At 36.8% G+C, this 23,343-nt stretch overlaps 1 protein-coding gene across 1 annotated transcript in view; it reads left to right on the forward strand.

The window, feature by feature from the left end:
* Positions 1-228: 228 nt before the first annotated feature.
* The window catches only part of LOC139979417 (exosome complex exonuclease RRP44-like), a 92,264-nt gene continuing 69,149 nt past the window's right edge, over positions 229-23,343 (forward strand). Inside the window, exons 1-19 of the mRNA XM_071990186.1 lie at positions 229-481; positions 1,733-1,795; positions 2,777-2,871; positions 3,310-3,500; positions 4,560-4,648; positions 5,764-5,937; positions 6,455-6,607; positions 7,477-7,599; positions 8,821-8,958; positions 9,957-10,103; positions 11,429-11,545; positions 11,688-11,789; positions 12,382-12,531; positions 13,608-13,735; positions 14,365-14,451; positions 15,458-15,614; positions 18,075-18,295; positions 19,607-19,697; positions 21,212-21,289. Coding sequence (XP_071846287.1) covers positions 263-481; positions 1,733-1,795; positions 2,777-2,871; positions 3,310-3,500; positions 4,560-4,648; positions 5,764-5,937; positions 6,455-6,607; positions 7,477-7,599; positions 8,821-8,958; positions 9,957-10,103; positions 11,429-11,545; positions 11,688-11,789; positions 12,382-12,531; positions 13,608-13,735; positions 14,365-14,451; positions 15,458-15,614; positions 18,075-18,295; positions 19,607-19,697; positions 21,212-21,289 — 2,523 coding nt within the window. The 5' untranslated portion in view covers positions 229-262. The remainder of the gene's footprint in view (positions 482-1,732; positions 1,796-2,776; positions 2,872-3,309; positions 3,501-4,559; positions 4,649-5,763; positions 5,938-6,454; positions 6,608-7,476; positions 7,600-8,820; positions 8,959-9,956; positions 10,104-11,428; positions 11,546-11,687; positions 11,790-12,381; positions 12,532-13,607; positions 13,736-14,364; positions 14,452-15,457; positions 15,615-18,074; positions 18,296-19,606; positions 19,698-21,211; positions 21,290-23,343) is intronic.

Here is a 23,343-nt window from a genome sequence, read left to right on the forward strand (position 1 = left end):
TGGCCTTTACTCATTATTTATGTGACATTCTTGGTAGCAGCCACTGCTGCAACAATAAAACACCAACATCTAGAGCTATGAATTGGTTTTACGGCTGGTTTATACAGAAAATAAGTTCCATCAAGCAAGTCGTGAAGTTTGGACGAGCTAGTAGTGGGTATAACGTATATAAGCTACCTCACACATGCTTGCTTTTTCTAGCATTTCTAAAATATAGCAGATAATTTGGTCAATTTGGTCATATGTGCAATTGTAGCTGAAGATGTTGAAATCGAAAAGCTTCGTAAAGAAAACTCGGAAGGGAAGTATTATTAAAGTAGTGAGGGAACATTACTTGAGAGATGATATTTGGTGTGGTTCCCAGGCATGTTCGCAATGTAATCAGCAAGAGCTAATCTTGGAGAAATCTCCCTCCAGTGGAAGTGATATCTGCAAGTTCCCTCATTACCTTCTGCCAGACACCAACGTGGTTTTGCATCAGGTACTCGACAGTAACTTTGCTAACACTAAACTTTCAAGTATTTTGAAGACTGAAAACTTGAGAAATGAGTTAACATCAGTAATGATTTAATGGAAACAGTTAATTTAACTTACTGACACATCTGGTAGGTTAGATTTTTAAAGGTTAAAGCTGTAATGTAGGGTATTGGTTCATTACGAGAAGTCATTCATATGCTTTACGAAACTAGTACTAGTGCTAGGCCTAAGTTAGGCTACGTTACTGGGAAACACATTTGCAACAGACGTACCAGTTACGCGAATTCGAAATCAGTCTGCCAAGTTCAAGCAAAACCACGGGCAGTTATAAGTATAACACAGTTTCAACTTGGCGTTGACCCCTACGAAGTTAACATGGGAACTGGGAGTTCAGGGCCCTGAGCTCGAGTGCATAATGTACCAATATCTCAGTACAGGTGCATAGATATAGACCTAGGCCTAGGCTAGGTGCTAAAATTGCTAATTGAGAATCATGCTACAAATTTAAGTCTCTGTAATCCCATGTAATATGTAGCCTATGAGCATAGGTGTATTGTATTCTGTAGTTTTAGTCTGTGTATAATTCTTATCTAGGTACAGTTTATGTATTTCCAGGGATGTGTAGCTCACATACATTCCTGGTCATGCAACTTGGTCATGTAGGCCTACAGTAGGCTACATATTGAATAACAGCGAATAAAGATAGCTAACCAAAAGCATAGAGCACAGGCCATCATAGTGCCAATTTTCCTTCTTTGTGTCTCTAAAACATTTAAAAAAAAAAGTTTAGCCTAGCCTGGATTGTTTGTCAGGGACTTCCTATTGTGTGTGGACTCTAAAAACCTGGGCTCCCATTCAATTAGGCTATCCATCCTACCTACTAACTAGGTTACAGTCACTAATTGTTACTGTACAAGTGTAATCCTATAAGTCAAGCCTATTTTGTTGTAGAAATGTGTATCCTGCTACTGAATTGTTTTGCAGCCTGCATGGCTTCCATGTTACATTATACAACAATTGTGTGGTATGGGGAAATTGTTAATTCATGATGTGTTTAGACCTAATCAGATGCAGTAGTCCAAGACCCACCGTGAAGTGCAAGGGTTGGAGTGGTTGGAGGGAGGAATGTGGGAAAGCAATGCATGCTGTTGGTATTGCTTTAATTGTATTTTACTTTCTTTAATTTTGATTTTATTTGCACAAGTTTATGATTTGATGATCAAAATACAGGAACTTTTCCCTTTTTCTCTTACAGGTAGACATCTTGGAAGATGAAATCATCAAAAACTGTATTTTTCTCCAAACAGTCCAACAGGAGGTAAGAAACTATGTAGAGGCAAGGTTGTATAAATAATCTCATGAATTGAACTTTGACCTGTTGTGAAGGGATTTCCAAACTGCAAAGCACAGTCTTTGTTTTTGTTTACTGTAAAGTTTCACTGACGAATCACACTATCCTGGGTTAATACTGTAAGTAATGCAGTTAATATTGCTGATGTGTTCATTTTCTACTGGTTATTCTTCTTTAACATTCGTTTTGTATCAAACTGAATTCCATATATTTTAATCTGTTTCAGGGACAGGTCTCTGTGGTCTTTTCAACATTTGTTATTAATTTTCTATTCAGTTGACTGTTACATGTACCAAAGGAGAAGTTTCTTCTTGAAATGACTTTCCTCTCTGGGTTGTGTATGTGATTTCTGGTGCCATGGTATACAAATTACTGTGATTACAGAATTTCCACACCCTTTTATACTCCTCCCCTCCCCTCCCCTCCCCTGCCCCCACCCACCCCCTCTCATCCTGCTCCCAGTATAAACTAGATAGATTGGTGATATACAGAAGTCCTTGCAAATACTTTGTATGTTTTAAATGTTTGTTGAGTTTTAGGACAAGGAGATAATGGATTGTTTTTGTGGTATATTTTTACACCGTTGTTTGTCAGAAATTATATGCGATTGACTACTGGTCAGTCAGTACAAAGTAAAACGATAGCAAGAAAGATAGATAGTTAATTAGGACATTTACTTGTAAACAAGAAAACTGTGTTAAGCTTAAATTAGACAAATATCGAAAATTTCATAGAGGAATCTCATCAAAAGAATATCGTTGGTTTTGAAGATTTTGTTATATTTGTGTTTACTTATACTTAGTAGTATGTTTAAGAGACTTGATAGTAAGCTATTGTCCTGATTTTTCCTGAGGCATTGGTACAATCTCTTATTTTCAGATGTACTGTAGGGAGTGGTTTTATGATTTGCAAATACAGTAGGTGAATATAATTTCATTTTGATTGCAGGTGAAACACAGGAGTCTTCCGGCTTATAAAAGAATTCAAGGGTTAACGGCAAATCCAGACAAGAAGTTTTACGTCTTCTCAAACGAATATCACAAGTGAGTAAGATTCGGTCCTATTGTATTTGTGTATTGAGTAAAAAGGAAAAAAAAACTAGGGAATATTTGATAAATTAAAATTAATTAAAGTTGGTCAAATTATTTTGAAATTACTGAGCACTCAATATACTAGTAAGGGTTCCATGGTTTAACAAATATAAAACAAAAATGATAATTTTAACAAATTAAAAAGGCACCCCTTGGGTTTGGAATTAGGTTTGAAGGTGACGGCTGTCCTTAAGGAAATTAAAATTGAAATATTTTGATGAGTGGGTTTACAATCTTCACCGGGAACACCCTTCGTACATTCTATTTTTGTAAATATAACATTCTCAATCTGTCAGGGAGTTTTAAATTAACCTTTGACCCATTCCTCCTCAGAAAAGCAGAATTGAATATGGGTTTAATATTTTGTACTTTTGTTTTTGTTTTTACCAGGGACACTTTTACAGAAAGATTAGGTGGAGAAACTGCTAACGATTATAATGATCGGGTTATTCGAAAGGCAGCTTCCTGGTATACCGCCCACCTCGCAAACTGTGGAGAGTCTCCTCCCAAGGTTGTCCTCTTGACCAATGACAAGGCGAATCAAGAGAAGGCCAAGGCTGAAGGAATTATCACATACACAGGTACCAATTCATGTTGACTTTTTACTTATATTCAGTTTATTTAATTATATTTTATTCATTTGTTTTCTTAAATTTATTGATTTATTTGTTAGGTTTATTTGTTTTCCATTTCCAAATTGGATTTCATCAATAATGTCATGCCATTTTTGATAAAGCGTGTCAAAGTTGTGTTACAATGTTGCGTTTCATGAGTACGGTATTTAAGTTTATCCCCAAAAGGTTGGTTTATTGTTGACATATGGCTTTGCTTTTACAAAGTGATTTCATGAAAATCTGATGGAAGCCAAACCCCCACCCCCCTTCCTTTTTTACTTTTCTTCATTTTTTACCCCCCCCCCCAGTTTTTCAGACAATTCCATTGTTCCAAACATTGATAGATGTACAAAATTATACAATATATAATTGGAAGTAAATATAGCATATAGATTTTAACTCAGTTAATAAATCAGTTTTTGTAAGACAACCAAAGAAAGACTCGTAAACATTTATCCACAGATTTCAGTCAGGATTTATCAGGAATCTTTTCTATATGAGCAAACTAACACTGTTGCCTCTGTGGTTTGTTTAGCAGTGTTGTTAATTTGGGTGTTATATAATATTCCTTTCCATTCCTGTACAGTAGCCAATGAAATAAAAAAAACTTTGAAATATGAAAGATATGATTTTTCTCCCTTAAATGGAGACTCATGCTTATTTTTTGATTGTTGATATAAATCTATCAAATTAAACTTGGCTGATTTTGACAGCCTGTGGTTGTTTGTTTGGCATTGTTGTTTACTTGGGTGTTATGTCATTTTCCTTCCATTCCTATACCATTCATCAGCAATGGAAAAAGAAAACTTTGAAATATGAAAGAAATGATTTTTCCCCTTAAATGGGAATACATGCTTAATTTTGTTTTATTTTGATATAAATATATCAAATTAAACTTGGCTGATTTTGACAGCTATTTTTTATTTTTTATAGCATCAAGTATATCAAGAGTTTATCGTACCGTGTGGATCCTTCTAAGTGGAACTTAAAACAGCCTTTTCTCACTTTGTTTTCTCTCCTTTACAGTGTATGAGTACGTCAAGTCTCTCACTGAGAAACCTCTACTGGTCGACAGGCTCGCACAAATAGAGCAGAATGAACGCAAGAAAGATAAGGTAGAAGAAATTTAGCAAGATAATCTGAGGAGACAAAATTTAGAGATTGTACAGGAAGGCTAATTAATAGTAGACCGTAAGAAAGGATTAATGAAACTTAAAAAAGTTGCTGTGATATTAATTTAGCAGTTTTTAATGGAGAATAATATAGAGTAGGGTTATCATGTAGTAAATCCTGAGAGTGTAATAGGTCAGAGTAGGGTAATAGGGTGGCACTCATAAAGGGGTAACAAGTGTTAGTCGGAGCAAGGGACGAAATAACTGGGTTCGCATAGCAATTTGCTACCCAAGAATTGCCAGTTGCTAATCAATATTACTTTTGATTAGCAAAAGATGCAGTACCTGCTAATGCTAATTGCTATTTCCAAGAATTGTCGAGCAATTATTGCTAATCAATTCTCTAAAACTATTTCGTCCCTTGCGGAGGAGAGTGATGTATGGTAAACCAGGAGAGGGTAAGACTATACATGTGGGAGTCAGTTATGGGTAACAAGAGGCAGTCGGAAGAAATAACTAGGTGGTAGTCTGAGAAAGGTTATTAGTGGCAGACAGATTAAGGCAATGAATAAGTGGCTATCAGAGGAGGGTAATGGGTGGTATGCTGGAGGGGTTAATAGGGGACAGTCTAATGAGGACAATTGGTGGTACTGTATCCTGCAGAGGGTAATAGGTAACAACCAGAGGAAGGTGATTAGTGGCAGACAGATTAAGGCAATGAATAAGTGGCTGTCATAGGAGGGTAATGGGTGGTATGCTGGAGAGGGTAATAGGGGACAGTCAAATGAGGACAATGGGTGGTACTGTATCCTGCAGAGGGTAATGGGTAACAACCAGAGGAAGGTGATTAGTGGCAGACAGATTAAGGCAATGAATAAGTGGCTGTCGTAGGAGGGTAATGGGTGGTATGCTGGAGAGGGAAATAGCTGACTGTCAGAGAAAGACAACAAAGTTGTCCCAACATCACATATTAAAAGATTAGGGGAAGGGGTGGGGGGTTGGGGTGGCTTGGGTCTTTGAATAAGGAACAAGTCATAATGGTTGTTGGCTGATCATTAAAATCTTGATTTGTTGACTTGTTGATATGTGTATGTTATTATCTCCTTGAACTTCAACAGATGGACGTGGATATTAAATCGGGGAAGGGCAAGGGCATCCTGTACCCAGAGCATCTCGGTATGGCTGCTATCCAGAGAGGTATAAAGGAAGGCCAATACAGACAAGGAACATTCCTAGCGAGCAGGGAGAATTACAGAGAGGGGTTTGTCAGTGTTCCTGGTGAAGAGAAAATGGTAAGAACCTTCTGTTCGATTGCATTTATAGGTAGAGGAACGGGGGATAAATTAAGCAGTGAACTGTACGGTATTCTCCTCCGTTAGTTTCGAGCATGTCGGAGCAATGTAGCAGGCCAAGAAATAGTTCACAGTTTCTTTCTTTTCTACCTTAAAATAATACTTTTTTCCTTCCCCCTCCCACCCCTCTAAATTAAACAACAAGGACATCATTCTTCATCTGAAAGCATCTTTTTCTGTTTTTGATTGTGATAATAACAGTCAAGTTTAATCAGATTAACTAGTCATGTGTTTATTTCTTATAATCGATTTGTTGGAATTTTACTGTTTGCAAATTTGGCATGTGATTGAAAAATGATAATATGAAGGAAAATATGGCTGGGCAGCAAAATTTGAGAATTGAATTGAATTTATTAACTATTGGCTTATTAACTTCCATTTGGTGAGAAATTTTTATAGGAAGCTGTTCTATTCTGCTTTAATTAACATTTTCTTACCTTACTTTTGTGATTTACAGTTTTTCATTAAGGGTCTATCAAATCTAAACCGGGTTGTACAAAATGATGCTGTGGCTATAGAGGTGTTACCAAAGCACAAGTGGACCTGTCCCTCATCACTTATCGAGGTAGATGACAACGTGGACCCAGAGGCTGTCAATTCTTTAGAGAGTGTGAGGACCCACCAATATCTTTCTCTTTTGTTTTTTAACTCTGTTGATTTTCTACATGTGTTGTTTCTTCTGTATCATACATATCAGGAAATGTAAAATAAGAATCTTGTTCACACGATTTTGAAGAGGATGGGGAAAGAGAAGATAAATGGGAGAGAATTTTTTTTATTGGAAATGAATTTTATAGTCAAGTTTGGTGTAATATTAATAATATATCTCACATGTATCAGAAAACAGGATTTCTGTTGAAATGAAAATGTCGTCAATTTTCTAGATAATGGGCAATTTTCAGAAGGGTCAAATTCTTAGGAAAAGCTTTCCATTTGCAAAGCTGATTTTTGGTTTACACAAATCTTCACTTACAATGCAAACTTTTAAAGAGGACACCAGTAGGATAATTGTTAAAGGAAACAAAAGCACTTGGAGAATATCTGATGTGTTTACAATGGAAATGCTTTCCTAGATAAAACCAAAAGCTGTTTTGCCAAAAGAAGTTAGCCTCAAAATTCTTATTTTAAAGTCGTGCATTTGTGATTAAAATCAGCAGTTATCAGCCATTTCATGGCAATGGGTTAAATAATCTAGACAAAAGGAAGATGGTCATCCTCTACTTGGACTCGAAAACCAAACCTCATGCTCTTTATACCGATACCAGATGTAACCGTGCTATGGCCACACCAAATATGTAGATGTCGAGTGGTTTGAAACTGGTTACGATGGTATTTTCCGAGCATGAAATTAATGATGATTTTTTTTATGCACAAAATAATCAGCGTGGTGTCTGCAACTGTGTGAACACCATGTCTCGATTGCATCCTTTTTTTTCTAAATCGCAAAATGATAAAAGTGATATTTCATAATACTTACAGGAAGACGATCAGAAAGCGTCACCAATCTCCGCATCGGCCCAGCCGACGTGTAGGGTGGTGGGTATCATCAAGAGAAACTGGAGACAGTATTGTGGGACCATTGAACCCTCGATAATGAAGGGAGTAAGTATACAGAACAGAAGAGAAATGCACAAACAGAGAAAACATCTGAGGGTTATTTACTTGCAGGTCCATCTGCAAAGTAGACAAATAAGACCTTTGTTTTGGGTTTTTTCAGTGATAATGGTAACCTATGCATTCATGCTGGGGTATGTGTGTATTTGTGCGTTTGTTTTGCTATCTGACTGAGGACTTGAACAAAAGAATTTCAGGTCCTCGGTTGTGATTTCTAAAGAATCACCACGTCCTTGGAAGAATTCTATTGTATGGGGTATTGTTAAGGTTAGGGTACGTGGATTTGAACAATGGAAAATACAATGGGGTCCTCGGTTGGAATGTAATACAAACATGTGCGGGAAGGAAAGGTCAGACAAATGTCATATTTATTGTGTAGAAGTGCCACATTGAGTACAAGAAGCCTATTGTTTTTGGTGGAGGTCAAAGGTCATTTGGGGTCATCAGAGGTCAAATCGTGAAACTCTTGTAAACATGTACACCCTCACTATACATTACGTCAGATTCATAAAAAAAAATTCTCATGTTACATCATCGAAACCACATTGCATTTTTGCATTCTGGTTTATTTAGCTTCCATGTTGCTGCCTCATAATTCATAAATACAACAGTCTTCTTTATGGTGAATTCCCCCCGCCCCCACCCCCCCCCCCCCCGACTGACTACCATTTTTATATTGTACACATAAAAACAGTCCTTCTGAATTATGGAGTTTCAAAACTACCTTATTATCACGGTGAGGTATTGATGTAAGGGTTTACATATGGAAAGAAACTTCCATGTCCATGAACATAAGAATGCATTTCACACGCATACTAACCTATTGGAAAACAATGACATTTCGTATGGATATATTGCCTGGGAAGTTGTGGACGATTGGTCGTTGTGCAAATATTTGTCATGAATATTCATGTTTAGACTACCGATTCATGGTTATGCATGTAAAGGCCTCTGAAAATATGAAGGAAAAAGCAGCTCTAGATCTTTTAGACCGAATGTAGAGAAAATGGGATTTTACTTTGAAATATTTCATTTTGCAAAACTGCATTTTGAAGTTTGTAAGTAATATCTTGGAAATGGGATACGAAGAAAATCCCAATCCTGCATGAACGCTCTTGATTCTTTGTGTTTAGTCAGCTGCAGTTGGTTGCCTTTTACAGTAAACAAAATCTTCATGAAAACTCGGATTTTGTCATTTATTATTCGCAGGGCTCCCGTCATCTTGTTAGGCCGGCAGAGAAACGCATTCCCAAGATCCGGATAGAAACGAGGCAGGCTGAATCGTTATTGGGACATCGGATCATCGTCGCTATGGACAGCTGGCCGAGGACTTCACGATATCCAGTGGTGAGTGTTATGAGGATGGAAATGATTATCAACTCGGCTCAGTTTGCTGTGTGCCGTGTGTTCATAGTAAATACATGAATAGTTAAATACCATACAACTTTCATGAGAAAAGCAGCTGTTTCATACCTCAACTCTTGACCGTTGCCTCTAACACTCCTGGAGCAGATGCACCTAGGTCTAATCTAGTGGTTGGGGGTAAGGAGATTCTCATATACAGGTTTTAATAACTGTGAGCATTGGTCAGTGGTAGGACTTACGTTTACCTGCCGGTTTGCACAACATCTGCAGCAAGACGAAATACACCTCTGTAGTGTAGATATTACTGAGCAAATGTTATTGAGTGGAGAATGAGGATCTCAAGTGACATTTAGTGATGTGGTGTTATCTACCATTAGTATTTAAATGCAACCAGTTACTCTAATTACCCAAAAAAATTAATTGCTGCCCACAACAAAATTAATTGCTGCAGCAACATGTCATTCATTTTCTCTTTGTGCAGTACAGAACTGTAAGAAATTGTTCAACCAGTGTTTTGTGTAGATTCTCAAGCACGTAATATGTTTTGTCAATTATATATAAAGGTACCATTAAAATGCCGTTCATTTAGTTCGACAAATGTCCCTTTTCACCTGACGATCAGAAATGTTAAAATCTAGAAAAGACTGGATTTGCTTATTCTTTGTGATGAGTAAGTTTAAATCTGTCAATTTTCTTTGGTATGTTTTTTTTGTCTTCCTAAATTAAACAGATTCTTACTTTCATAGTACTTGACGTTTGCTTGGTGCAAAAAGTCTTGACGTGTGTCTAAGCTGGATCAACCACAATCATATCGTTGAGTCTGTTTGGTTGTAGCGACGAAATCAGCGACCAAAGCAACTGCTGCCTCAAAAAATAATTTAAAGAATTTCATATCTATGATTCAGAAGCTATTGGCTAAAAGTTGTAACATTGAAAATTATATTCAGCCCGATTGTCTGAGAGCTTTCTTATCTTTACAGGGTCATTTTGTGAAAAATTTAGGAGAGATTGGAGACAAGGACACCGAAAATCAGGTGCTGCTCTTGGAGCATGATGTCCCTCACGGGCCATTCTCAGAGACGGTGCTAAGTTTCTTGCCAAAGATGCCCTGGACGATTACGGATGAGGTGAGTAAAGTAACTGATGTGGGGAGGGAAGGTGGAGGGGTCGATGAAGAAATTAGGTGGAAACTGTTTCTGTTTTTTTTCTTTGTATATACTCGTTTGTAGGGGAAAATAAAACATTTCTACAGCACATGAATTTTGATGAAATTCTAAATACAGAGAACCTTGAAGGGCTTAACAAACTTTCCAAATGTATCAAGTTTTGAAGGACAAATACAACAAGGAGATTATTAGAGCAAAAAAGTTAAAGTTTTTGAAGATCATTTGCCCTCATGATGTCACACACCACCTACTGTGATTTATTCCATTGAAGAATGGATGGTCTAGCCTGTGTAAATAATTTCCATTCAATCAACCATGTCTTGAGTAAGGGACAGGATTTTGAGATTCCATTTCCAACTAACAGTGTTACGGAACGTGCTCTTTTGCCACATAAGTGTCACATTGTCATGCCACCGGAATGTCTCTTAAATATTAAAGAGTGTTCCTTATTATTGGCGGTTACAACTATTGAATCTCACCACATTGGAGCTTAGGAGGATAGTTGGTGACTTGATTCAGGTTTTTAGATTGTGTTTGGTCTTGACAATTTATCCTTCACTGACTTTTTCATGTTTGCTAATAGTAGTTGTACCAGAGGTCATTGTCTTAAACTCCAAAAGTCACAAAGTAGGATTAATATTAGGCATAGCTTTTTTCCTAATAGGGTTGTGAATGAGTGGAACCATTTACCAGAGAAAGTTGTACAGTTTGCAAGTAGTGTGAATGGGTTTAAGAATGCTTTGGACAAGCACTTCAAAGCATTGTAATCGGGCCTGAGTGTTTGTGTCTTCAGTTTTTTTCCTCTCCTATTGGGTCCTTGATGGGGACTTGAGTGTCCCTCCTGATCCTTTTTTTCGACTAAACTAAACTAAACTATATCAAGAAAAAACCCTTCTGATATTCAGTCCAATCATGGTAAGCTAGTCAAAGAAAAACAAGTGTCCCCCCTCCTCCCTCCCTACTAAAAAAATTACCTACCATATCTCTCATCATTTGTCCCTACGAACTCCCTATGATAGTTTTCCCCATTGAACTGCATCTATAGTTTGAAATTTTAAGATACAAGAAGCGGTCATTTATGTTCCCCTGACACCCTTTGCGGTGATCTTCTCTGACGATTGGCGACTGAAATCAGTTTGAAAAAGCAATCGACACGAGATATACTGTACTGCAACAGGAAAATCAAGACAAGTCTTGCCGACAAAGCACTTTGGAAGATTGTGAAAGGATGTCTTCCACTTGATCTCTCCGAGATATTTAATTTTTTGTCTCTCAACCCCAAACAGGATCTCAAACTCCGAACTGATCTACGATGGGTGGACGTGTGCAGCGTGGACCCTCCTGGTTGTACAGATATCGACGATGCCTTGCACTGCAGGCCGCTTGAAAACGGTAATTATGAGGTGAGCAAAAGTAGAACGACCCGTTGAGAAACGTTTATTCTTGATCTCATGGATCACAAACAAGAACATGTCCAGAAGATCTTTGCTGGTGAAGATAATTGGGTGATGGACTTTTTGTCATCTCATGTTTATTCATTTGCAGGTCGGAGTTCACATTGCGGACGTCAGCCACTTCATCAAGCCTGGCAATGCCTTGGACGACGAAGCTGCGGACCGTGGGACAACGGTCTACTTGACCGACAAGGTATCATATTTATCCAAAATCTCTTGTAAATTTTTCAGTCGGAACAGATAATATTAAAAACATTTTTTTTAATGAAAATAATGAAATATGTTCCATAACTTTTGTACAGATGCCTTCACAATGTAAGTTAATGTAGAAATTACAAGATTGTGAAGCTTTTCTGTAAACTTTTCTGTTTTGCAGTATTCTATATGCAACTCAAAGTTGGAGTTTGAAATATTCATTATTAAAGGAAACAAGATGTACATCCAAAATTTATAGTGCAGATGACTTCAAGGATAAATTTAGTGTTGATATGTGCATAATCCAACAAAAAAATAGAAAATATATAAATGTTTTCTTTAAATGTTTTGTTTTATGAATTAAGGTTGTTCATCATAAGCATATGCTTCAATATCTGAATAGGTTCTTTTAATGAACGCTCTTGTCTGTGTTGAGTCAGTTTCCTCCAAGCAGCCTTAAAAGTTAATCTTTAGAAGCTGTTGTTGTGAACAGCATTGAGGTTTCTCCTGAAATTTTGCCATCTTCTTGCCCTTATTTTAGAAAGCAAAATGTTTGAACTAGATTTTGAAATCTCTTCTCTTTATTGTAGAGGATCGACATGGTACCCGATCTGCTCAGTTCAAATCTTTGTTCCCTGAGAGGCGGCGAGGAAAGGTTCGCATTCTCTGTCATATGGGAGCTGACCAAAGATGCAGAAATATTGGATACCAAATTCATGAAAAGCGTTATTCGATCAAGGGTAAGAGGCTTTCGACTTTTCAATTCTTTAATCGACATCTTTCATCGAGTGTTGATGAAAATCGTCTGGTACAGTATTTGCATATTAAAAGTAAAGATAAGGGAATTTTTTAAAGCTTAATCGTTTACTTTAACCAGCCCAAAAAATGCAGTGGGAAACATTGATTGGAAAGAAATAACAAAGTCAAAGCAAGAGATTATATTTAGATTGTGGGACACAAAAATTTCCTGTTTTGGATACAATCTAATTCCAGTATAAACTTGCTAGCTAGGAGCAGCCAAAGGGTTGCCAACATATTGATCTTCTAGTAGACACCCTTATTTACAAAGTGGGGATCGCAACCCTCATTAGGGTCGCCAAAATGTTTTTGACTGTCGGCCCAAAAAATTTGGATAAAAAAAAGAAGAAATTGTCTGTATTTGTGAGAGCAAAAAATCAAGTTGAAATCATCTTGAACAAAAAATTATAAAAAGTTGCAAAATATAACGCCATACTGCAACAGAGCATCCTTAATCCTATCAAAATATCGCAAATGGAGGGGGATATCTTTGTAGATCCCTTCTCCAGGCCACAACAACCCCCACTCAAGGGTTGCGAAGATGATGGTTTGAAATTGTTAAATGTTAAAATGCCATTTATTTAAGTTCAATTGGTTTCATTCTTATATTACTATTGTGTTTATTTGGGTGAAAGCTTGAAAATGCACCCCTAGTGGTACATCTATTTTGTTGGACTTCATCAAATTTACCAATACCCTTAAGGCAATGGTGAGGGGGGTAGGGGGGAATTTGGATGACAGGGTGATGGAGTTACTCAGGAAAAAGGAGAACCACTTGAATGACAAGTGCAAAATGCACGTTGAACATTAGGAATTATTTCATCTTCCCCAATGGAGGTCAAAAGTCAACAGTAGATGTCCAAAAGGGAGGAACCCATGTCAAACATGGTTTCTCAAATAGGGAACCTTAGGTATATCTAATCTCCTAAAACTTTATTAAAGCTAATTTATCAATCCCCAAAGCAACCTGGATAATTGTTTTGCATTTCTTATGTATACACATCTTTTTCTCTTATAGGCTGCTTTGACTTACGAGGAAGCCCAGCTTCGAATCGACGACAAGTCACAAACAGATGCGGTCGCTACCAGCCTCAGGGGCCTCTTAGCTCTATCCAAAATATTGAAAAAGGGGCGATTGGAAAAAGGGTGAGATTTAATGATAGAGTCTCTTCTCCATGATTATAGAAGAAAAACGCATCGTAGAGAAAGAGACGAGAGACACTTCTGGCTGGCCACGTACAAAAACAAAATTTGATTCCATAAGAAAATAACTTTCAAGAGCAAGTATTTCAATAGATTTTGACCACATTTTAAGGGTTTTGTTTATATAGTGACCTCAGGTTTTGTGTGTATACCATTCGCTAGGCCACAGGTTCTCAATAAAAATTTCCAAAGGCTAGCGGGAAAACATTTGTGGAAACCAAAGGGCCAGACAGAAGTGAACCTTGTTGTTACTTGATTGAGCGGTGTACAGGATAATGTTTTTTTATGGTGGTGATGGGATGTCAGAGTTGTTCTACTATTTTTATTTTAATATAAATTTGATAACAGAAATACATGTCCTTGATTAAGTTTTTTTGTTTCTCTGTGTAAGAATTGTAAGAAGGCACATTGTGATTTTTAGATTCAATAGCACTTTCTAGGAGTGGAAATTGTTTGTTATGACTAGAAATGAATTTCCAAACCTCCAAGATGCTACTGACTATGGTCGAAGATTCTTATCATTTTTGGGGGCATTTTCACATTGTATCATCTTGTTTTCATTCAACTTGCAGTGCTCTTGTTTTAGCTTCGCCCGAAATCCGATTCAACATCGACAGCGAGACCCATGATCCCATCGACGTACAAGAGAAAATGATCAGGTAAAAGATGCCGACTTTTTCTTTTCCAACGTTTCACTATAAAGAAAGCGGTTTGCACGTCATAATGACATTGGACTCTCCATCAAAGTAACCTATAGTAACAAGTGCAGATCTGTGTAAAAACTCAAATATCTCTGCTCGTCCAAAATGGCACAGTTAACGATGTGTTTTCCGAGACACTCCAGTAATATGATTGGAAGTAGGCTAGGCTAAAGTACCAATTTGCTGTAACAATCTGTTCATCTTTTCTGTGTTATGTGTTTATTTTACTTCTCATGCAAAGAAACAATAGACCAGCCAATCCCTCCAAAGTCTTAACCTGGAGATTGGCATCTCAAACCTGGAGGTTGTTTTACAAAATGTTCCAAAGTTCAAATAAATGTCATGCTTTTTTAACATTTAGTATATACACAAGTCCATGTCATAAATCTGCTTTACTTTGCATTTTACCGGTTTTAAGATTTGCGAGATTTGGTGATCCCACGGTAAGATGATGCATAAAAACTGTGAATCTCACTATAGTAAAACTATGTTTAAAAGTAAGTTGGCCTGATGTTTCGATCCTAGCAGGATCTCCTTCAAAGGCTAAATGACAAGTAACAGTGACAGAAGGGACAAAAACACACACAGAATACAGACATGTAAATGAGTATGGTGAACACAAAGAGATAGATGTAAGGGGATTAGTGGACAAGGGATGGAGAGAAGAAAGAAAGAAACCAACAGGGGAAGAGGAGAGGTAGGAGATAAACAGTGGAGGGACAAAGAGAGGATTAAGGGAAGGGGTAGGGAATTAACTGATTGTCCCTACACTGTTCTATACCTTGTTCTATAAATCCCTCATTCAAAGTGTTTTGATGTATAACATAATTTGTTACTTTGCCAATGGTACAAGAATCGATGTGAAGATGCTTGAGCAATCTAGGAAAGGACAATAAATTCAAATTCATGTATTTCCTTCAACTCGTTTACAAAATGATTGAATCTGTGTATTTTGCTCTCACAGAGAAACCAACTCGATGGTAGAGGAATTTATGCTGTTAGCGAACACGTCCGTGGCGAGGAAGATCCTGGGTGATTTCACGAAGAGCTCCCTCTTGCGACGACATCCAGTTCCGCCACCTAGTCAGTACGAGATGGCAATAAAGGCCGCTCTTGCAAGGGTACGGTCTGAAAGGATTATTTAAATTTGCTTTGTCAGTCAATTTTTGATCAGTTTTTTCTGCCCGATTAAGTACTCTTTTTTACCAAAAATTAGAATTGCTATCATTTTTTAAGAATGAAGTAGAATGTCAAAAGTTGTCCAAATTTGCAAATTTTTGCAAATTTGCAACATGTGGTGAATTCTTAAAAAAGTTGCTCGGCAACTAGGATGCAGAAGATGAAATGGATTCATCAATATTAAAGTTGCTGATTAAACCAGTATTCAAAGTCTAGAATTTAATTTTCATTGATTTGTGGACACTCTATTATAACCCATGAGGATGTATCTACTCTCCCACTGTATACCAAAATGGAAATGTGATATTATATGGGGAATAATAAAAAAATCAGGAATTTCTACATCATGCATTGTTCATCAGTCACATTGATGTATCCTACCATCTCAGAGCATATATATGCAAAAGTATACATGTTTCATATTTTTCCTTGCAGTCATACAGTGAAATTCATTGTGTATTAAATATTGATTCATGTTCGGATAGAAATGTTGCCCGATATTTATCGGGTTTGGCGCAGGTCACATAAATATTATTTCAAAGTCAGATGTCAGAACACTGTTTCGTTTGTATAAGTGTGAAAGAAAATTGTTTGGTTTGAAATTGTCAGAAACATGCCTTAAACAAGAGGTTAACATTTATTATATAAGGTAGATTGGACTGAACTGCTGACCTCATCATTAATTTATGCTTAAAGCAGCATAAATTATATATTTGAAAGGTGCATAACTTGCAAAACTTTAGTAACATTACCAGCACTTATGTGTTACACGGTGACTACTCAAAACTAAATGTCTGCCCTAAGCAGTCCCTTAAGTGACTAACATTAATAAGGAAGTAACGTCTTTGATTTGACAGTATTTGATTTATTCATTCCAGAATGAGTATAAAATTTATGAAGAGGAGTCATATTAAAAATATCCTGTCTAACAGGAAGAATAAACTAGATATAAAAGAAATAGAAAAGTTAAGATGATATGATATCATATAAAACAGATTTACTGAACACATATCAAAGTTAATACATAAAACGACAATATAACAAACAGACTACAACAAACATTCTAAAAATAACTAATATAAAAGGGTCTAACAATAACTAATATAAAAGGGAAAAAATGTTAAGATGATAGGATAGCATATGAAATACATCTACACATACAAATGTTGATACATAAAACGATATAACAAACAGACTAGAACAAACATTCTAAGAATAACTAATATAAAAGGGGAAAAATGTTAAGGTGATAGGATATCATATAAAATACATCTACACATACAAATGTTAGTACATAAAACGATATAACAAACAGACTACAACAAACATTCTAAGTGCTCAAATTGAATGTATAAAGCAGCACGGTATATAAACGTTAAGATGATATCATATCATATAAAACACATCTACTGAACACATATCAAAGTTTATACATAAAAAGACAATATAACAAACAGACTACAACAAACATTCTAAGAATAACTAATATAAAAGGGGGAAAAATGTTAAGATGATATGATATCATATAAAATACATCTACACATACGAATGTTAATACATAAAACGATATAACAAACGGACTACAGTGAACATTCTAAGTGCTCGAATTGAAGGTATAAAGTAAAGTTAACACATAAAACGGTATAACAAACAGAATAAACATTCTAAGTGTTCGAATGGAATGTATGAAGCAGCACGGTAAATAAATGAGTTTCTGTAAACTTGTGATCTGTAATTTTGGCAAGTTTTGGGTATTTCTTAGATTTCTCTTTGATTTGTGTAAGAGACTTTTTCAGTACAGTATTATAAAAAGTGTGGTTGTGATCACTGGTAATCTTATTAGCCATTCTTGTAAACTTAGCAATTTCAGCAGCAGCATATGTAATACATCATACTCGCAATGTATAGGCCCAAGTATTTTTTTTTTTACTTATAGGGTAAACATCACTTCCCCCCAAAAAAATTAGGCATCTGGCAAGGGAATTGATTTATCTGGTACACCATATAGCATTGGCTGTCTTGATAGTTGAACAGATTGGAATAAAGATATTACTACCAATAGGGAAATATACGTGGGTGTTTGACTAAACCAAATCGTTAGGTACGAGTCACATAGCCCCGAGTACCAGTACTAAGTTGAGTCTTGTACAAGAAGAGGTAAAGTGGTACTAGAGCAGGAGTGTGTACTGGAGTACTAACAGTGCGTCGTATAGCGAAATACTATAGAAAATGAAATGCAACAACTGATGCGGAAGATGAATAGATATTACGGAAACATACCGCTTTATACGTCCTAAGAAAAATTAATTCCATAAACTACAAAGAAATAAGCTGCTACACCAATTGCGAACACTAAATTATTCCTCAATTTCATCGTTTATTTTTCTAATTCTTATTGTTAGGGTTTCAAGCTGGAGATTGACAATGGGTTGACCCTGAGTAAGTCCTTAGATGAAGCCGTCATGGAGGAGAACCCTCTCTTTAACACTTTGCTGAGGATGTTGACCACGAGGTGCATGACACAAGCAGTCTACTTCAGCAGTGGAACCATCCCTGAGGAGGATTTCTTCCACTTTGGACTGGCGTCTCCTATATACACGCATTTCACATCCCCGATCAGAAGGTAACCATGGAGATACGTTTTTTGCTCTCAAAGGAGAAATGAAATCGTTCGTCTTCACCTAAATAATATATTATTGAATTAGTATCATCCAAACACGTAAGGAATATCTTGTAACGATCTTGAGGTATCGTGTCTTAAACGCTCCTGTCAGAGGTGGAGGAGGGGGTGGGAAGGGGGTGGGGGGGTCATGTCTTTGTCAGGTATGTGTTTTTATTTTACTTGTCTTCTCTTTCCACATGGTGGAAGGTGAAAGTGTAAAGTAGTACTTTCAACGAAAGACAATTCCAATATTAGGTAATGTGTCAGAAGTTAGTACCCTTTAGCCCTAGTATTAACAAGTCTCTCAAATAATGGCAAAAGGAAAGATACAATGTACAAAAATAGAGGAATATCAGTACTTAACAAAAGAGATGCAAGTCATCAAAATGAATGGCTCATATCACGTCACTTTCCAGTGTGTTTTCGGTGTTCGGTATGAAATGGAAAATTAAAGTGATGATATCTTCCAAGAAGATGCAAACCTTTCTTAGCTCATATTAGGGATGGGGGAGTGGTGGAGGGTGATGGGCGCAGGGGGGGTGGAGTTGCTCCTCACCAGCACGTACAATAATTATCGTGGTTTAGGTTTCCTTCTTCTCTTACGATAACTTCTTGTAAGTACTCATCGACTCCATGGCAGAAACTCAAGAGCATCAAACTCTGTGAGTCATATAACTGCTTGACCAATTAAAAAACTAAAAGCTCTGGGTATTTGCCCTTCACTCTCCAATTATGCACTATTTGCTGATTTTTGACTCAACTTAGTTACACCATATGGTAATTAATTCCTTCCCTCAATCGACATGAAATAAGGGTTCTTTCATTCATATCGCTCAGTGGATTTGTATTGAGAATTCTTCCGACTGACTATCCAATTGTCGCGATGTTTGTCACCTTGACTAATTCTCCAATCAGATGCCTGTTTAGGAACCTGCATATTTTGAAAAAAAAGTTCTCACAAGCCTGTCGAAGATAAATTGTCAGTATATTTTGCAAATTGACATATGATACAAAACTACGAGAAAAAGCAAAAAATTATGATAACATTGCATAACATTGAAAATAATCTCTCTCACAGTCGTTGTTTAATAACAACACTTTTCATTAACATCATTGTTTCAACTTTAATGGACCCTTATTTCCTGGAGTATTCTCATCGATGTTCTCTTTGTAAATTTTGAGTTCACCAATGAATCGTTGACATTCAGATAAGTATCATTTTACTAGTCTGTCCCAGCTCCAGTATTGTTTTACACTTTTGTTGATTTGCAGGTATGCTGATCTAATGGTTCATAGAATGCTGGCCGTTGCCATCGGTTACGAAGAGGTATGTCCGGAACTTTTGAACCAGGAAAAAGTACAGGTTAGTAAGCAGTGAGCCATTGAGCATCGACAAAAATTGGAGATAAAAGAATCAGTGATATATGATTGATTCGGTTTCAACTTGATTAAGGCCCTGAACTGGGTAAAATACATGCTTGCAATTAAATTATAAACTAGTTTCCGAAAAATGTTCAAACTGTTTAAAATCTAAAAGAAGAAACTAACCAACCTACAGAGGGAGGGAGGGCGGGGGAATTGTTTTTCTTTTTAAACACAAAATGATAAGAAAGAATGGGGGAAGGTAAAATCCATACTGAACAAAGAGAATATTAAAAAAGCCAACGGTGTAAAACGATTGCCATATATTTTAATATTCTGCTTGATTGATTGATTTGTGTCCGTTCGTAACAGCATACGGTAGTCTTTATCCGTTCACTACGAGGGGTTAGCGGGGTGGTTTAGTGGGGCCAAGAACAGATTTAAGTTTAGCATCGTTGGTAGGACGAGTTCTCCATATGGCTGGTATTGCACTACAAGTGAGAATAAGCCGTTGTATAAATGTAGTATTTGTTTTTCAATTGGGCTAGGCTAACAAAACAATAATTGACGATATCGCCTCAGCGAAGAGTATGCTCTATGTGCTGTACCCCATTAGTAATTTGGGAAGGAATTCACTCGTATTAGCTGAATAACTCAAGGATATAATTAAGCAGGGAGATAGATCTATCTAGGTCAAGGGAAATCAACATTTCAATATGTGTAAACAAAGGTCCTAAGAAATTGTTGTGGTTTTCAGTGATGATTTTGTATGGTATCACATCATCATTTTGTGAATGAGGAGTTTGTGAATGTCATCACCATCCTCATCATATTCAATTTTTGACATTTCGGACATTTTTGGGCCTTTCTAGACATTTTTGACATTTGACTAATGTTACAAAGTTGAAGTAAATCCTCTCATGTCATGATATGGGTGCTCAAGCATGACCAGAAACTTAGGACAAATCTACTGTTACTGACAGTGAATTGGAAATGTGTGAAGGATACAAAATCTTATAAACCCACTCATGATGTGGCCTTCAAAAGCCTTCCAGCAGAATTTCTGTTCTGGTTTGGCACGTTTCTCTGTGGTTGATGAGCAAGGTTACATTTTGTGTTCTCTAGGTGATGCAGATGCCTACATAATCAGCGTTGGCACCAAATTTGAGCATGCTAAAATACGTTTTCAAAATCATTTTCTGGAGTTACTTTAGATGCACTCGAAATTATTTCCAGCAGTTTAAACAGAATTAAAATGTTGAAGCAAGAAAGATGATAGCTGGTTTTATATATATTACCATTTTCTACTCTTTCTAGTATATTTGAGGACTAGAAAGATGATCTTTTTACAGTCTGTATACTCAAACTATTTTGTCCAGCCACTTTGATTGATATTAAAACTTGTCACTGGTACAAATAAGAAGAAAAAATGTTTTGTAAAAACTAAACTTTTTTTTACATTGTAAAGTCGAACGTTATCAATGTTTGAAGATCTGTACTTTTCATTATACACAGGAGATTTGTGAAAATTTGAATTATCGACACAAGATGGCTCAGTACGCTGGGAGAGCATCGGTGGAGCTCCACACGCATGTAAGTTTGATCTCCTTACGGTTGTTCTACGGATGAAAAGTCCATAGTTTCTATTTCCTTGATATTTGTAAGTGTCATGTTGAACGATATCTTTGGCGTATCTGCGGTATTTGTATACTCTCTACGTTTCAAGAGGGTCGTAGCACTCTTGATTTACAATCCAGTCTTTGCAAGAGCTTCTTTCTCGATACATTCATACTGGGTTCCGAGAGGCCGTCACTGAAAAGAACGAGGCTTTGTTCCAACACTTCATAAAGTCCAGATGGCAAAGTCCATAGTCAAACAAGGAAGCATTTCTGTAAAAATTTTTCCCACGGTGAGGTATCACAGATTTGTTTGCAGTCTCTCGAAGCAGAGAGAGATGTGTAATAAATATGATGTAAATATTGATTTTGTAAAACGTTTCACAAAGGAGAAATGACATAAGTCTAATCTCATTAGTTGTAAAAGTAAACCATGGTATTATAACATAACAGGTTAAAGGGCCAAAAAGGGCACATGCCCCATGGAGAGCCTAACCATAGAAAACCTCATCACAGGAATACACACACACAAACATAATTGGATAAAGGTGGTGGCAATTGAAGCAATGAGGCTTAGCAATTGGGAGGTTCAGGGTTCAATACCCGGCCCGGTCTTAGAAAGGTGGGTTTTTTCATTCAAGAGCAATCTACGGTATTCCCATCTGAAATGAAATTCTAACTTGAAAAGATTCCAAATTTGAGTTAAAATGTTGAATTAGAAGCCACCCCTTGTGAAACTTATAATCCATAAGCCATTGCGGGTTTCTCCCACATTTGTGGTCGCTTAAGCGTCGCAAAAATAGCTGCCGACTAATATATTGTTATTATTATGATATTGATGTTCTGCCATGGAGTGACTAATATGTGTTATCTGTCCTTGTTTGGACATTCAGACAGTCAACTTTAATAATGTCTTCCACGGATCAGCTCGTGCAAGGATTTTTACAACAGACATACATATCGTGCACCTTCCATGAAATTATTTTAATCCAGCATCGTATTGCAAAATGCTATGTGAGATAGTCAAACTGTTATACAAGTGCAAAGATGCATAAGCAGTCTTTGTACAAAGGGACCATAGCGTAGAGAAAGAAGTGCAGTGCCTCCAAGATTCTTACGCAAAATTGGTACATCAAATTAACCTCCTGCTTCCCCCTACCCCATTTTCCATCCCCTCTTGGAAAGCATATGCACAGCCACACAAGTGATTTTAAACCATTGACAGTGCTGTATTTTCAACAACACGAAAAAAGCAAGGACTCTGTGAAGACCATACTTAGTCAGTGTAGACTCACAAAGAGTGAAAAATCAAAAGGCTTCAATTTGTGATCAATTTATCATTCTTTCGCTACGTAATTTGGTATTAAACACACTCATGTTGTTGACATCATTTCGGTCACGTTTTTCTTTACTCTGTTAGGTAGCGAGGTTCCATATCTCGAGAGTCATTCTTGTCTTATAATAACAGTCTAGGCTTTACCTTTCGCGTGCACGCCTACAGTGTGGTTCCCTCTTTCTTGTTTCAGTTTAGCTTGGTTACCCTCGATATCTATGAAACTATAACCTCAGATGACTTCCCTCCTTCCCCAATAAGATTTATATGTTAATCAATAAAAACCCTGAAATTTGGTGATCCGGCTGATGTTATGATGTAAACAACTTCGAAAATCCTCTTTCTATGCGGGATCCGTCCACTCTCGACCATTCAAGCGTATCACTTTCGTTTGTTCTCATGTTTAGGTTCAGTATTTAAGTATGACTGCACTTGCCTCTAGCATATACATGCTGTAGTACAACCCAGTACGCTATTCAAGGCCCCACTTTAGCATATAAGCATTAACGTTAACATTACGACTTTGTGTTCAAGCATGTAAAGACAATGCAACTTTATTGTACTATGTAAACTAATATGCTGCAGTAGTCAGAAGTACTGTTACATGTGTGTGTGTCTTTGCTTGTATACTAGCATGTGCAGCACTGTACTGTAAACATTGCACTACAGTTAGCATGGTTTACATGACGACATTGTAT

The sequence above is a fragment of the Apostichopus japonicus genome, chromosome 14 (assembly GCF_037975245.1).
Source record: "Apostichopus japonicus isolate 1M-3 chromosome 14, ASM3797524v1, whole genome shotgun sequence".
Taxonomy (NCBI): domain Eukaryota; kingdom Metazoa; phylum Echinodermata; class Holothuroidea; order Aspidochirotida; family Stichopodidae; genus Apostichopus; species Apostichopus japonicus.